At 31.7% G+C, this 15,948-nt stretch overlaps 1 protein-coding gene across 1 annotated transcript; it reads right to left on the bottom strand.

Moving 5' to 3' along the window:
• Window positions 1-4,851: 4,851 nt before the first annotated feature.
• Window positions 4,852-5,795, bottom strand: LOC149031623 (uncharacterized). Its single transcript, XM_089175430.1, has 2 exons — window positions 5,311-5,795; window positions 4,852-4,956 (listed from the first exon to the last, which is right to left on the bottom strand). Exon 1 carries the CDS (start codon window positions 5,620-5,622, stop codon window positions 5,317-5,319), a length of 306 nt encoding a protein of 101 aa, XP_089031556.1. The 5' UTR covers window positions 5,623-5,795; the 3' UTR covers window positions 4,852-4,956; window positions 5,311-5,316.
• Window positions 5,796-15,948: the final 10,153 nt, after the last annotated feature.

The following is a 15,948-nucleotide window of genomic DNA, read 5'->3' as shown; positions in this document are numbered from 1 at the left end:
GCATTCGATACAAATTTAGTTTTACGTACAACGCGACACTACTCAATGCAAAAAAAAAGAAAAGAAATTCCGAGTGATTAGCATTAAGTAGGAAAAGTTTCGTCCAAAAGTGGGAAGCCTCTTTCCAACCGTCCGATTTAATTTGCTCGAGCTACGTATTAACCCCCTCGAACCCTTCCTTCTTTCTTTCCTTCCCTTCTTCCTTCCTTCCTTCCTTCCTTCCTTCCTTCTTTTCCGGTGCACAGAAAGCGTCAGGTCAATGAACTATATTTAGCGCGAACTTTGTACTGCAGTTCATGCGAACTTCGTAGGGTTAGGTATGCGCGAACTACCAATTTAAAATAAGAAAAAATAAAAAAAGACATTAAAAAAAAAAAGAAAAACATGAAGAAAACTCCCATGAAGAAGAAAAAGATAAGAGGAGGAAAAAAAATGTGAAGAATAGAATAGAATAGCAAAAAGGATAAACACGAGATGAAAACAATGAAGGATAAAGGATAAGAAATTAGTTGAAAATTCGATGAGGACACTTTTAATTACATAGTAACCTTTCTCGTTACATCGCATCAACTTCCTGATCAACGTTACCTTTATAGAAATTCTTCAATGAAGTATCCCTTTGTAAGGATGAACTCAAGGAGAAATTAATTGAAAGATGTCGAAAGTTCTATCGTCAAAGTAAAAGAAAAAGAAGAATAAGAAGAAGGAATGAGATAAAGATATCGATAGTACCCGCATTATCTTCAGCCAATCTTTTTTAAACATCTTTCGAAATTATATATATATATATATATATATATTCTTAAAATTAGTATTTATTTAATTAAATGAAATTACCTTATACCGCTATCTGTTAAAATCTTATCGAACTAATAGAGATAATCATGATTCTTTGTTAATAAACAAATAATTCGCAATAAATTGAGATAACAACTATCCTATCTTTCAAGTTGGATGAAACTGCACACAGTGTGCAAAATTTTATCAAAATCGGTTTAGCAGTTTAGGAATCCATTGCGGACAAACAATGTGACATGTAATTTATAAATATTAAGTTATATATATTTTTTTAAATTATTATTAATTTAATTAAATTATTATTTTTCTAAATGACATATATATATTGACAAAGATAGATAAAAAGAACTAAAAGATATCATTTTCTTTCCCTTTTCTTTTAATGATAACATTAAGTATACATATATATACTTCGATTATCGATAAAAGCAAAAAAAAAAAAAATGGTAAGACTGAAACGAATTCTACTAACATCGATCAATCATAGGAGAAATGTTGTTCGACTACGTTAAACGAAACAAACAATCATCAACCGTAGAATTGAAAAATTGAAAGGACATCGATCAAATTCCCAAATCGATTTGTACACGCACACACACACACATACACACAACTATATATTATTATATAATATAATAGAAAAAGATTCTTTATCATAAAAAGTACTATGGAATAATAAATTTGTCCTTGATATTTCTTTTGATTCTTTGTAAAAAAAAAAAAAAAAAAAATAAATAAAATAAGATGATTCAAGAATGGTAGAACGTTAAGGGAAAATGTTGGTCGTGTCGCGGAACTCTGTTCGGTGCTTCGTCGTTGGTACGTCTCGTAATTCAGGCCATGGTACGCCGAGAAGATACAAAGGTTGTGTTCCTGGAAAAAGCAAACGGCTAGGAGTCGGAAGAGGAGACGCATTCTCGAAGAGGTCATTTCCACCAGCTCGTTAACCGTGAATCGTATTATGTATACGTCGGTAGTTACGACGTTGTGCTACTACTACTGGCTTCTTCTTCTCCTCGCCAAGGTGTAAGTAAAAGAACCAAATAGAAAAGAAAGAAAAAAGAACAAAAAAAATTTGGAAGAAAAGAAAAATAGAATAAAAGAATGAATGAGAGAGAGAGAGAGAGAGAGAGAGAGAGAGAGAGAGAGAGAGAATGAAATAAGGTTTCGAGAGGAAAAATCTTGCCAAGAGTTCACACATGTGTATGTATGTATGGTCGCGTGTATATATATATATATATATATGTGTGTGTGTATGGAGAAGCTTTAAGCACTTTTCAAAAAACGAGAACCGAGAGAAATGAAAAAAAGAAAACAAGAAAAGAATATAATAAAAAAAAAATAAAAGGAAAGAAAGGTACGAGTTGAAAATTACCGCCTATCGTGGTAAAAATGTTGTTCGTTAAAAAGCACGCGCGTACCAACCAACTTGCCTAGACTTAGTTGCTATATTTTATTTTCTTTTTTTCTTTAACACCGTTGCTACCCTAGTTTGATATTAAATCATCATAAATTTCCATAGCCAATTGTGCTGTAATGTCTGACGGTAGATAGTAGGGTAGATGCATTTGAAACTCAGCGCGACTCTCGTTTTACTTTTCTCTTTACGAATGAAAACCCATTGCGTGTTGTCTGACTCGTTCGTCGTTACTACTGCGAACCCAGACGATACACTTACTCCTCTGTGTCATTTTTAATCGAGAAAAATGTACCGAATGTTATCAAATGTCGCTTTACACTTTTGTTAGTTATCAAGTTATTGTTTTATCGCGTATTATTTTGTCAAATATATTACGACACGATGTGTATCTTCTATCCTAAAATACAATTTATACCAATATACTATAAAGTGTATTCGTATGAGTGGTTTTAATGTCTAAATTAAAAAAAAAAAAAAGAGTAATGTGTAACATTTTTCGTGAATATATTATATTTGAAAATTATTAAATACAAATAAAATATTTTTCTGTTAATTGATTTATTAAAGAATTTATTAGATATTAAATAAAATAATTATTTTCTTCAAACGACGAGTAAATAATTGAACAAAAATAACTTTTAAATACGATTTTTTTTGCATTAGTTTTTTTTTTTTTTTTTTTGACAACTTCCTCCTTTCATTTGATTTAGTTTTTTGCATTTAGAATTATTCTTAAAGTGAATACACTTTCTGTACATATATATGTATGTATGCATATAAAATTCCTTTTAATTTGAACAACAGGTTATTCGATTTTTCTTACTTACCCATTGCTACAAACTTTATTTTATCTTTTCCCTTTTGTCGTTAACTCGTTCGACAAAATAAAAAGAGGTAGGCACGTTTTAACATGAGACTTTGGCACGAAAGAATTCTAGACTCCGGTTCCTGTACGTATTAGGCAATGAATTTGGCGAATGCCACTGGTCTGAAATCAACTTTTACATTTGTCTTTTATCTTTTAAAAGAATATAAATAGTATGATTATTTAACGCATTACTTATCGATTAATAAATTCAACGAATAGATACAACTTATCGATTTCAATTTTAAAATACAAATTTAAATAAATCATTAAAAAATAATATTAATGAAAGATAAGATAATGAAATATATTAGGTGTTTCGAAAAGTCGTTTCGTTTTATGCTGACGCAATAATAGCATTAGTTGATGCAAATCAACAAATAGTAACACATGAAATCGATGAGAGGTTAAATTTATCAAATTCAACTATTTATGACCACTTGAAAGGTTTAGATTTAACCTCGGAGTAAAAATTATATTCATTTTTACAAAAGAAAAACGAAACGACTTTCCAAACCACCTAATAATTTTGAGTTAACTTATAACAAAATTAATAAAATATTAAAAAGCTAATATAATACTATAATAGTCGTAAAGCTAATTAAATTATATTCGATAATTGGATGTATCAAATACTTAAGAAATATTTACTTAATAATTTTACAACATAATAATATCTACGTTTATATGTTTGATTTTAAACGAAACATTTAACTAATCATTCGTATCTTACCAACGACGAAATACGAGGATAACGTAAACTGATTTGATGGATTTGAACAATAACCCCATGAAATCGGAGCTGTGTAACTTCGAATGTCCGTCGGCTGTAAAATTGTCTATAGTTCGTACTACTAGTTTAGTTTCGAACAACCTAAAGTATCACTGGTAGATGGAAATAACATTATCGTTTATCTGTAACATATAACGATACTAACATACATATAAACGTTCGATAATAATTAGGTTTACATTACGATTGAATTTCGTTCAAGTTTTCATGAAAATAATAATTACCTACGTATTTTATGCGTATCTCGATCAAAGTATAAACTCGAATTAACAGATAGTATATACCTACTTAAAATATTGAAACTCATCATGATAGAACCATTTAACGATCCTTATTCTACATATGCATATGTGTATATGTGTATCATCAATTGAACGTATTATGATAGAAATAAAACGATGGTAGGATATAATTCCGAATGAATTTCATCATCGTTACGCATCAACATCGTTTTAAACATAGAGAAAGAGAGAGATAGAAAATTATTATCCTGTGATCTATATATATAATATTCGTTTCATTCACAAATGCTTCGTATTTATGGGATAAATGAATGACCCTGTTATATACACCGATAAATATGCACGGTAATTTTCTATTGATTTCGATGTTTAGAGATATTTACTGTATAATTTATTATAAAATATATATTCAACGTGCGTTATACCTTTTGATCTTGCTATTATTATTAATTTAAATACAATATTTATCATATAAAAATATATACATAGATATGACTAAATGTGAAATTAATTATTAGACGAATGAACAAAGAAAAATTAAATAATCTATTATAAGAAAATTATGTTTAATATTGTAAGTATAATTGAGATATAAATTAAGGGGACCTTCTACTCTGAGCACCTAAAAAAAAGGCTATTTTCGCGAATTTTTTCCAAGAAAACTATAAAAGATATCGATCTAAAAGTTGTTGGGTTTGTTAAATTGAGTCTCAAACTATATAAATGAATTTTTATTTTTTCATTTTAATTAATTTTTTATTGCAAAAACAGTAGTATAAAAAAACACCTTAAAACTTTAGTGCTTTGGTAGCTCCATCAGAACTTGAGAATGGCTTACCTGAAACATAAAAGTAAAATGGTTTTATATTCTGTATGACTTCAGCTACAAAGTGACAGTTTTATATAAAAATTTTATCAATAAATAAAAAAATGGTGGACAAATTACAAAAAAAACGTAAATTTGACCTTTTTTTTATTGTTTTTGACTAAAAATAAATAGTAAAAATTAAAATATAAGAAAAAACTCTCCGTCACTTTGTTACAGCTCATGTGTAGAATATGTGGATTAAATTTTATAAGAATCGGTTTACTGGTTCGTGAGATACGATGGAGCTAGTATTTCAAAACATAGTTTCGAGATAAACGCGTTTAAAGTTTTTTTTTTCTACTCAAAATCGTTAAAAATTCTTACCTAAACTTAATCTGCGATGCCTGGACCGTACAATAGACCTTCTTCTTGTTCATATTCTTCAATTTCTTCCAGTCTTGCCTTCTTCCACTTTGATCTGGTATCTTTTGAGCACTCAGAGCTTCGACGGTTCGCAGATTCGATACGTCGGTCGTCGCGTCTTTTAGCAAAGTCGATCGCTCCTGGCCCAAGTTTCATGCCCATCGTTTCCATTATCTTCATCACTGTTTGAAATCCTTCGTTAAAGATACATGCTGAAACTTTGCACGCAATTTCAACAACTTTTTTGCCGTTAAACAGGTGTTTAGGTGCCATGTTCCATACGCAGTTATTAAAGCTTTCATTATTATTCTGCGTATGTCTACCTAAACATCTTTCCAGCAGTTCTGTCTTAGTCAGATCCTCATAAATAGGCTTTAGCACTTTCTGTACATCTTTAGAAAGTGCCGGAGGATGCTTGTATTTTTGCTTCAGTGCCTTAGTTTTGAGGTACTTACACCAGTCGATGGAACACGTATGGTAATTATTATTATCTTTTCTTTTTTTTTTATGAATCGTGAGATATTATGATCCCTTTCTATTTGTAAGGAAAGATACAGTCTCCGTCGAAAGTGTACGAACAAGTTGAAATGAAAATAAATTAAAATGCAAACAAACTTTGAAAAGGGTTGAGAACATGGGAATCTGTTATTTTATAAAATTCAACTTCAATGATCAATTAAACATTTCTCATTTCTTTTTCTTTTTATGAAATAAAAATGTTTCCTTGACGAAGATATTAGAATGAGAATTGAAATGAAAATAATAAGGGAAGTGTAAACACAACGCGGAAAAGAAAGAGGAAGAAGAAGAATATGAAGAAGAAGTTGGGGTAGGGGTTGGTAAAGGTAAAAAGTTGGGGTGGAGTTATTCTTTTATTTATTTATTTTTTTTTTTTCAAGTCGAGTGATATTAATAATTCCCCATACAAAGTTTGAAAACAGGCCCTTGGATGGCCAATCGCCGGGCAAAGGATGACAACTAACGGCCGATCATTGACGTTTTCTAATAGCCCATAGAGGGCTCAATATCCAAATGATAACCCCGGCCCATTAATGGTAATTGATTATTGGCCGATTAATAATAGTTGATCATCGGCCCATTACCGGCATTTATTATCGACCCATTACCGGCATTTATTATCGGCCCATTACCGGCATTTATTATCGGCCCATTACAGGCATTTATTATCGGCCCATTACCGGCAGTTATTATCGGCCCATTACCGGCATTTATTATCGGCCCATTACCGGCAGTTATTATCGGCCCATTACCGGCATTTATTATCGGCCCATTACCGGCATTTATTATCGGCCCATTACCGGCATTTATTATCGGCCCATTACCGGCATTTATTATCGGCCCATTACCGGCATTTATTATCGGCCCATTACCGGCATTTATTATCGGCCCATTACCGGCAGTTATTATCGGCCCATTACCGGCATTTATTATCGGCCCATTACCGGCATTTATTATCGGCCCATTACCGGCATTTATTATCGGCCCATTACCGGCATTTATTATCGGCCCATTACCGGCATTTATTATCGGCCCATTACCGGCATTTATTATCGGCCCATTACCGGCATTTATTATCGGCCCATTACCGGCATTTATTATCGGCCCATTACCGGCATTTATTATCGGCCCATTACCGGCATTTATTATCGGCCCATTACCGGCAGTTATTATCGGCCCATTACCGGCATTTATTATCGGCCCATTACCGGCATTTATTATCGGCCCATTACCGGCATTTATTATCGGCCCATTACCGGCATTTATTATCGGCTCATTACCGGCATTTATTATCGGCCCATTACCGGCAGTTATTATCGGCCCATTACCGGCTGTTATTATCGGCCCATTAATGGTAGTTGATCATTGGCCGATTAATGGGCCCAGCAATGGGCCACGTTTTATTCAAATTATTAGCCCATTAACATCATTATAATTTAATAATCTATATATCATGATCTTCAGACAGTTATATATTTCTCTATGTCTGATCCCCCGAAAAATATACCTGACAATACGAAGGATTATACAGATTACAATAAAAAAAACTACCTGAATAAACAATGAAAGAGAAAGGGATTGAACAAGATAAGAGTCGTCCGTGCGCGCCGAACGCTCAGGAAAGCGGTCCGAGGTAGTTACGTTCAGGCACCAAAAATGTAGTTAGAGACATCGGATCTTTTTGAAATTTTAACACAATATTTCTACATATATATACATTCGAAAAATGTAAAAAAAAAAAAAAAAAATTTTTTTTTAATTGCAGAGTAGAAGGTCCCCTTAAATTAATTATTTTTTTTAGCGAAAAATTAGTATTCAGTTATTTTCTTTATATTCTATTTTCTGGAAAGGAAAACTCTATTCAAAGATTAAAAGGAAAGATTTAGGAGGGTTATAAAATCATAAAACAAAACTTAAGAATTATTGGGACCTATTGGTGCGATGAAAACCCTTTGTACAAATGTCGGGTCCTTCGGATAGTTTCAGATTTTTATGGAAACACGTGTGACACATAAGGAGAAACAATACTCCGTTATTTGAAACGAAGTTCCTTTATGCATGGTCTTTTACTATGATCTTTACCTAAAAAAACATAAGCTTTACCCATCGATTGACTATAAGGGGTGTACCCTTTTGTTATTGGTCAATAAGATTCATAATCCCTTTCCCTCTCCAAAGAGGTATAGCTCTTTCTGATATAAATATGTGTAAAGAAGTAAGAAAGTGTCCTTAGTCAGTCCTTAGGCCTTAGTGCTCAGTCTGTATCTGTCCTTAGTCAGTCCTTAGTCCTTAGTTAGTTTTTAGTCTGTATCAGTCTAAATGTGAAATTATTTATTAAATGAACAAACAAAAAATAATCTAAGAGAGATAAATAATTGTAAGTATACTTAAAATAAAAATTATAATAAAATGAATATAAAGAATACAAGTAAAAAAGTTGTAAAAAGGATAATAATATTGGAATACAAAAAATTATTTAAAATTGTGTGTGAAAATATTTATCGTAAAAAAAAAAAGAAAGAAAATAATAAAAAGTATGAAAAAATGATAATCGATTATGAAACGAAAAATGGTGATAAAGGAAAAAAAAAACAAAAAGAAAAAGAGAAAAAGGAAGTAGTAATATAAAGAGTGAACAGATGAGGTAACGAAGAGAAAGAGAATGTCGGTGGCTTTATCCTTAGAAGCCGTACCATCTATTTCAAAGCAAATTGCCATTCTCACCTAGGTGGGTTCCCCATACAATATGCTGCATAGTGCAATCTGTATATGGCATAGTGCAGAAGGCTTGTCACTTGCGTCGTCTTCCCATCTTTCCAGTATCCAAGAAGATTCCAACTATCTTTTGCAAGAGAAAGTGCTCCTTTTTGCACTTTTTTTTCTCTTCCTCTCATCTCTCCCTTCTTACGAGCATGCACGTAATCGTTCCTTTTATCTCAGCTTACCCCCCTCCCAAAAAAAATTTCGTTCCCAAATTTTCACTTAAAATATCTCACAAAAAAAAACAACGAGATAATCTCATAAACGTTTGATTAAAAAAATAATAATAATAAAAAAGATAGAAATTTAATTAACCCCTTAAGGAATAATTTTTTCTCACCGTAATACAACGCCGCTCGAGTTAACTCGAGCGTGCAACTTTAAGGGGTTAATTAATAAAAAATTAATAAATATTTATAATATATAATAAATTTTTACATTTATTATTATTATATTATAATTGGAAGATAAACATATTTTTTTTATTATTTTATTATTATTACAATATATTATTTTATTTTCATTATTTTTTATTATTATATTATAATAGGTATATATATATATATTTTTTTTTTACGTGTTACTAGGAGAGGTATTATTTTTTTTATAGATATAATCGAATGGACATCCATTCACGTCTAAGGTCGTTGGAATTTTTTTGGTTGTCCCTAAGATAATTCGCGATAATATTATTTTCAAGATGAACGTCATTAATTGTGATACTATTAAAAGATCCGTCCTTTAACCTTTCTAATTCACTAAGACGACTACGATGAAGGTGTTGTTGATGTTGTTGGAAGAAAAAAAAAAAAATAGAGAATGGGAAGTGGGGTAGGTGAAAAAAGGGCAAGAGATCGGCCAAAGAGATTCTGTTCTCTCAAATGAGACAAGATTCTTCAAAAAGAGAGAAAGAGACACATTTGAACAGGCGTGGATAAGTATAGTAGTCGTTCTACGTAGAAGCTGAGAAGTTCCGTCGTAATCGTGGGGCCAACCCAACCAACCTTTTCTGCTACCTTTCTCATTTTCCCTCAGGACACGAAAGTCATTTTTCGTTGGGTTTGAAACCGACAAAAAGCTGCGATTCCTCCATGGACAGTGTGCAAGAGAGAAAGAGTAAAGTTCTTTGCTAGCACGTAGAAAAGTTCTACGCTGACTCTCGAAATCGATCGACAACTTTGGATTTGTGGTTATCACTGTCTCAGGATTGGCCGATCGTGGTTTTTCGAATTGATTCATTGTCCAATGGTCTTTCTATCGAAACGTCCATTCCTTTTATATTACAAATTGTTTAGTTTCATCCTTAACTTTGTATCCATTTATAAATATAGAAAAATATAACAAAATATATAAAATACAAAATAATATATATATATATATATATATATATATAAATACAATAATATATAAAAATACAAAAATATATAAAAATACAAAAATATATAAAATAAAAAATAATATATACAAATATTAAATAATATTAATTATATTATATATAAATATATAAAAATATACAATATTAATTTCATATAATATCCAATATATAAAATATCAATATTTTTAAATATATATGTATGTATGTATGTAATTATGACAGAAACTTAAGTTAAAAAAAAGACAAATCAAAAATAAAAAAAATTGTTATGGGTTTTAAATCGACAATGACTATTCTATACGAATGAAACGGAATCTAACAATTGTAAGTTAATTTTCGTGAGATTATTTAAAAGTAAGTAATAATAACAACGTAGAAAACTTATCGAAGTAGCTCATTTACTTTACTAGAACTCTAATTAAAGCCTTCTACTACCGTAAGGTACGCTTTTGTATCTCGTTTAGCATCATTCCCTTTTCGACTTAAGAAGAGAGTTACCATGGAACGTTTCTCTTCACTTCCGCGTTTCCATGGCTCTTCCAATACCCTTTTTCCATTCCCCTTATATTTCTTCACTCGGTCTTTTACTCTTTCGACTTTTATTACGTTCTAAGACCAAAGAAAATACGCTTGCTTTTTCCTTCTCCCACCACCCATCTATCGCCATTAATTTTGCAGCTATCGTATGTAAGACTTTTTTTCGTATCAACGATTGGATGCATTATATATTTACGATATCTACAATAAAAAACAAAAAAAAATAATCATGAACTTAGAACATTACTGTTCTATTAATTATATAGAAAATAAATAAATTAAAAATAATTTACCTACGAATAGAAATTAATTATTAATATATATTTATAATATTTGATAATAAATGTTATTTAATTAATAACACTATGAATATAAATTAATTAATAAACATTAAATACAAATTATTATAATAATTCGACGTGAGTTAAAGGAAAAAAAAATACAGAAAATTTAGATAACAAAGTTATAAATATTATTATTTAAAAAAAAAAAAATACTTTATATCATAGGGAAGTTGTACAACTAAAAAAAAAGTATCAGAACATATTGTTTTGATCCACTTGTTATAGATATTAATAGGAAAACAAAAAGATCATTCTTACGTGTTAACCCTTTTCCTTAAGGTCTTTTCCGAAAGTAGGGTGGAACCCTTGGCGACCACCCGACAGGCCGCCAAGGTTTATAAAGCGAATGCGACCAGAAAGCATTTATCCTTTCGGGGCAGGAGACCTGGACAGCGGTAGAATAAACGGAGTCCCGGAGCAGTCTTATTTTGGCGAGAGTAGAGGTTGGACTAAGTTACTTGGAAATAAGAAAGTCAAAGAAAGAAACAGAGAAAGAGAAAGAGAAAGAGAGGAAGAAGACACTCGCGAGTGAGCACTCGCGCCCGCGAGTTCTCGAACGGCTACCATTATTTCTTCAGTGTCGACGACTCCTGTTGCCGGTGCCCTTCTGTCTTATTCCTTACGGCCCCTTATAGCTTCAGCAAACCAATGCCAAATACAGACTTTGCTCCTGCGTCCTTTTGTAGAGAAAGAGGGACGAACGGAGGGGACGAAGAAATGAGGGAAAGGCCGAACGAACGAACGAACGAACGTACGAACGAACGAACGAACGAACGTACGAGCACAACATCCTAGGACGAGCAAAGGGAACCCTACCTTCTTCTCAGCCCGTATGCCTGTCCTTCTCATCCTCATCCTCCTCCTCCTCCTCCACCTCTTTCTTCTCTTCTTATCCACTACCACAACAATTCTTGACAGGACTATGAGCACTCGCGCATCGTGATTTATCGAACCTTCCCTTTTCCATCCTCCTTCTACTCTTTCTCCTCTTACCTTTGCGGCGACTAGCCCTTCAGTTAGCAAACTATACCACTGAAGAAGGAGGAGGAGAAGGAGGAGGAGGAGGACCTCATTCGATATTCTACAATGTATTTACTTAGTCCATATTGAGGATGACTTTTGTAGAATACAATGAGCTGTGTCTTGTATATATATACGATATATATATATACATAGTCGGTAAATAAGACACGTATGATATATGACGTGTTGGATTATAAACGCTCTCTCGATTGGTCGAAAAGAATTGTTTCGTAGAGAAATAAAATTGTTCCTTACTAATTTATATTCGAAAACAAATCGTATTTAAACCTTTGATAGTTGATTTTTGAAACGTAAGGGAGAGTTTCGTAAGGGTAAGAAAAAGTTTAGTTCTTGTTTTCTTTTTTTTTGGCTCGTGGTTGTGCTTAGGTAGACTTTGACTACTTATCTGGCTACGTTCCAGATTACTTCCTGAATAACGTTATGTCTGTTGCTTCTATTTAGAAAAACCGGAAGCAAAAAGATCCTTCGAGTGGTATATCCTGATAACAACGTTACCAACAATGAATGCTCCTTTTAGTTCAAAAGAAAATACAATGGCACGATTAACGATTAAAACTTATCTATCTCTTTTATATAAACTACCGGCTTCAACTTTTAGATACACCTATACAACAATCTACTTGTATTAAATACACTTACAGATAGGAGATACTATTGTAGTTGTATTATTTTATATTTTGTTAATATTTTGTTAGGATTTATTGTTCATCAAAAATTCAGAAGATATTTCTACATTTAAGTAATAAACTTTTGCATTAACTAATTATGCAACATTTACATAACATAACTTTTAATAATAATAATAATAATAATAATGAACAGCATTTCCTTACACGAGTACGTGTAAGCTTTATATTTCTATTTGATAATTTATACAATAAAATAAAAATAAAACAATCCTAGCTAAAGTTAAATAAAAAATATATGAAAACATTTACGTAACATTTACATAACATAACTTTTAATAATAATAATAAACAACATTTCTCCTTACACGATTACGTATAAACCTTCAATTTTTATTCGATAATTAATACAATAAAATAAAAACCTATCTAAAGTTAAAAAAAAAAAAAAGAAAGAAAAAGTATAAAGAAAATCGAAGATTACATTTTCAATCGTTTCATTCGAGAGAAAATAAGATAAAAGTTATTATCACGAATCTAAGTGTGGAATAGTAAAAAGAATCCTTCGGGGTTCATGAAAATTCAAAGGTGAATGCGAACGTTGCGAAACGAAAATTCGAATACTCTATCGTTTGGCACGGAGCAGCCGGCTAAGAAGGAGGAGGATAAGGAGGAGGAGGAGGAGGAGGAGGAGGCAGGTTCCATGGAGAAAGGTTCCCTCATGTATAATAAAATATGATAAAACGTGGCCAATCCCAACCGGCCACCCACCGGAACTCGGTTTCCCTACGGAAGTGGCTTCATAGCGGTCGTCTTTCTTTCTCTTTCTCTTTCTATTTCTATCTCTCTCTCTCTCTCTCTCTCTCTCTTTTTCTTTACCTGTATTCGTGGTAGTTTGTGGAACACCACTCTTTCTATAGGAAACAGTGTGCTTATGTAAAATCATATCATTTTGTATATACATGTACCAAAACTATTTATATACGTTGGCCAAACATTACCGGTGTGATGATTTTTTTAACGATGCGACAAGGTTCCTCTCTTCTTTAAATGACCATAACTATCTAGAAACTACCACCACTACTACAAATACAATGTTCTACGACGTTTATACAGTACGATATTATTTTTCTAATTTTTTTTCTAATTTTTCTTCTTTTTTTTTTTTCTTTTTTTCCTTCCATTTTCTCCGATAAGAACAGGACGTTTGTTGTACGATACAAATACACTATACACTTAATGATAATTGAAAAAACAAAAAAAAAGAACAAACCATAGGAAAGAAAATTTATATTTTAAATATATTATATATGCTTATTAACCCTCTCTCTCTCTCTCTCTCTCTCTTATGGTGCTTTACCATAAACGTAGACAATTTAACTTAAATCCTAGGGAAGAGAATAAAAAAAAAACGTGGTAACAAAATTAAATACATTTATTTAAATCTCTCTCTATGGTTTTAATTATAAACATTGTAACGAATAATGAATAAATATTTGAAATGTTATTACTGAAATTAAAACATTCGTATATACTTTACGGTTTACTTTGACGCAACTCTCTCTCTGAAAAAAAAAAAATATGAGAAATTATTCATGATAAACATACGTAAAAAAAAAAAAAACCAACGGGTGTAAAATTTACGCGTTCGTCGAAATGAATCCTCCTCCTTGAAATTTACTAAAGCAATAAGTTATTAATTTACAAGTAAAATATATCGTTCCCTTAACATTTCGAACACATCTTGCCCTATAACACGTGGAATACTTTAAGAATACCTATGCATGAATATAGGGCATATAGGGTTGGTTGTTGGGCCAAAAAAGAAGAAGAAGACGAAGAAGAAGAACCACAAGGACGCGTTGTGGTGGAGATATCTGCGAACCATAATTCAAACGAGAGACCGGAGAAGACGAAGTAGTCTCGGAAGCGATCTTACGAAAAGGGCCAGTTCACTCTCCCAAAGGACCCGAAGGGGATAGGGAAAATGGAAAACTTTATCTCGCGATACGTTCGGACTATCGGAACTTGGAAAAAGGGAGAGGTGAAAGAGGAGGAGGAGGAGGAGGTGGACACTCGCATTGGGATATGTTAGACGATTTGCTGGACGAACGATCGGCTATTTTTTTTCTACCCCCCACTCAACCCTCGTTTATTTTCTTATCTTTTTTATTCCCCTTTATTCTTGTATGGTCAAATGTCAATCGGCTTTTTTTTTCTAACTTAGAATAAATCAGCAATAAAAAAAACAAACAAATAAGATAAAAATACGAAAGAAATTTACATAGTTAACAAAAAATTACGTTTTACGTCACATATATTGATAACGTACTGATAATGTAATCAATGTAATCGTATCGTTACTTTTCTAAGTTCAAATAAATCAGGAATAAAAATGAAAACAAATAAGATAAAAATTGGAAACAAATTGAGATAGTTAACAAAAGTTAACAATTTACAAATTTAAATAGTAACTACATAGTTAACAAAAATCACATATATTGATAAGGTACTGATAATGTAATCAATGTAATCGTATCGTTTTCTTTTTTTCAAAGTTAAAATAAATCAGCAATACAATTTACAAATTTAGATAGAGTAACTAGATAGTTAACAAAAATCACATATATTGATAAGATACTGATAATGTAATCGTATTATTTTCGAAATTCCGTAATATGATTGATAAGTAAAATTATTTAAGAAAATATGCAAATATGTGTATGTATATACATTATATAAATTCGATTTCACTAAACTTTGTTGAATTCTAAACGAAACTAAACACACTGTTAGTGAATGGTGTGATAACGGATATCGTTCACTAACAATGAATACATGTTGCATGCATACGGTCTGTCTGTAGAGACGATGACGTTTATCCATAACACACACAAACACACATATACACATTTGTAAGAACGTCCGGTCGTATGACCCGTTAAATCGACATTTGTTACAACAAACGATACATTTCCATACAGAGTTGTACTTTCCTGATAATTGTTAGCTAATATAAATTGTTTTTTGTTTCTTTTATAAAACTTCTATATGAAATCCTATGACATAATCTTTTTCTTGTTCCATTTGTCTCTTTCTATCTCTTTCTCTTATTTTATTTGTTAAAAGGTTATCATCTCGTACTAATTTCCATAATTATATCATACAATTATCGGATATTAAAGTCCTGTTTATGAAAGAATTCAAGCCGATAAATATCCCCACCCCCCAACTACCCCTTGGTACGGTGATCGCTTACCTACGAATGTATTATATCTAATTTATATTCAGTGCCTCGAACGCGAAACTTTAATTGCATAATCGCAATAAGGTACCCTCTGAACGATTTAACATTCATCGGGTAATACCTTTTCGTTACTTTTTCCATTAAACA

The sequence above is a fragment of the Polistes dominula genome, unplaced genomic scaffold, assembly GCF_049000335.1.
Source record: "Polistes dominula isolate Pdom_NZ unplaced genomic scaffold, Pdom_raw_medaka contig_82, whole genome shotgun sequence".
Taxonomy (NCBI): Eukaryota; Metazoa; Arthropoda; class Insecta; order Hymenoptera; family Vespidae; genus Polistes; species Polistes dominula.
The sequence above is the reverse complement of the archived record's forward strand: the minus strand, read 5'-3'. Positions and strand labels throughout refer to the sequence as shown.

Coding starts and splice junctions, on each gene's coding strand:
- LOC149031623 (XM_089175430.1), bottom strand. CDS start 5,622: ATGGCACCTAAACACCTGTTTAACGGCAAAAAAGTTGTTGAAATTGCG.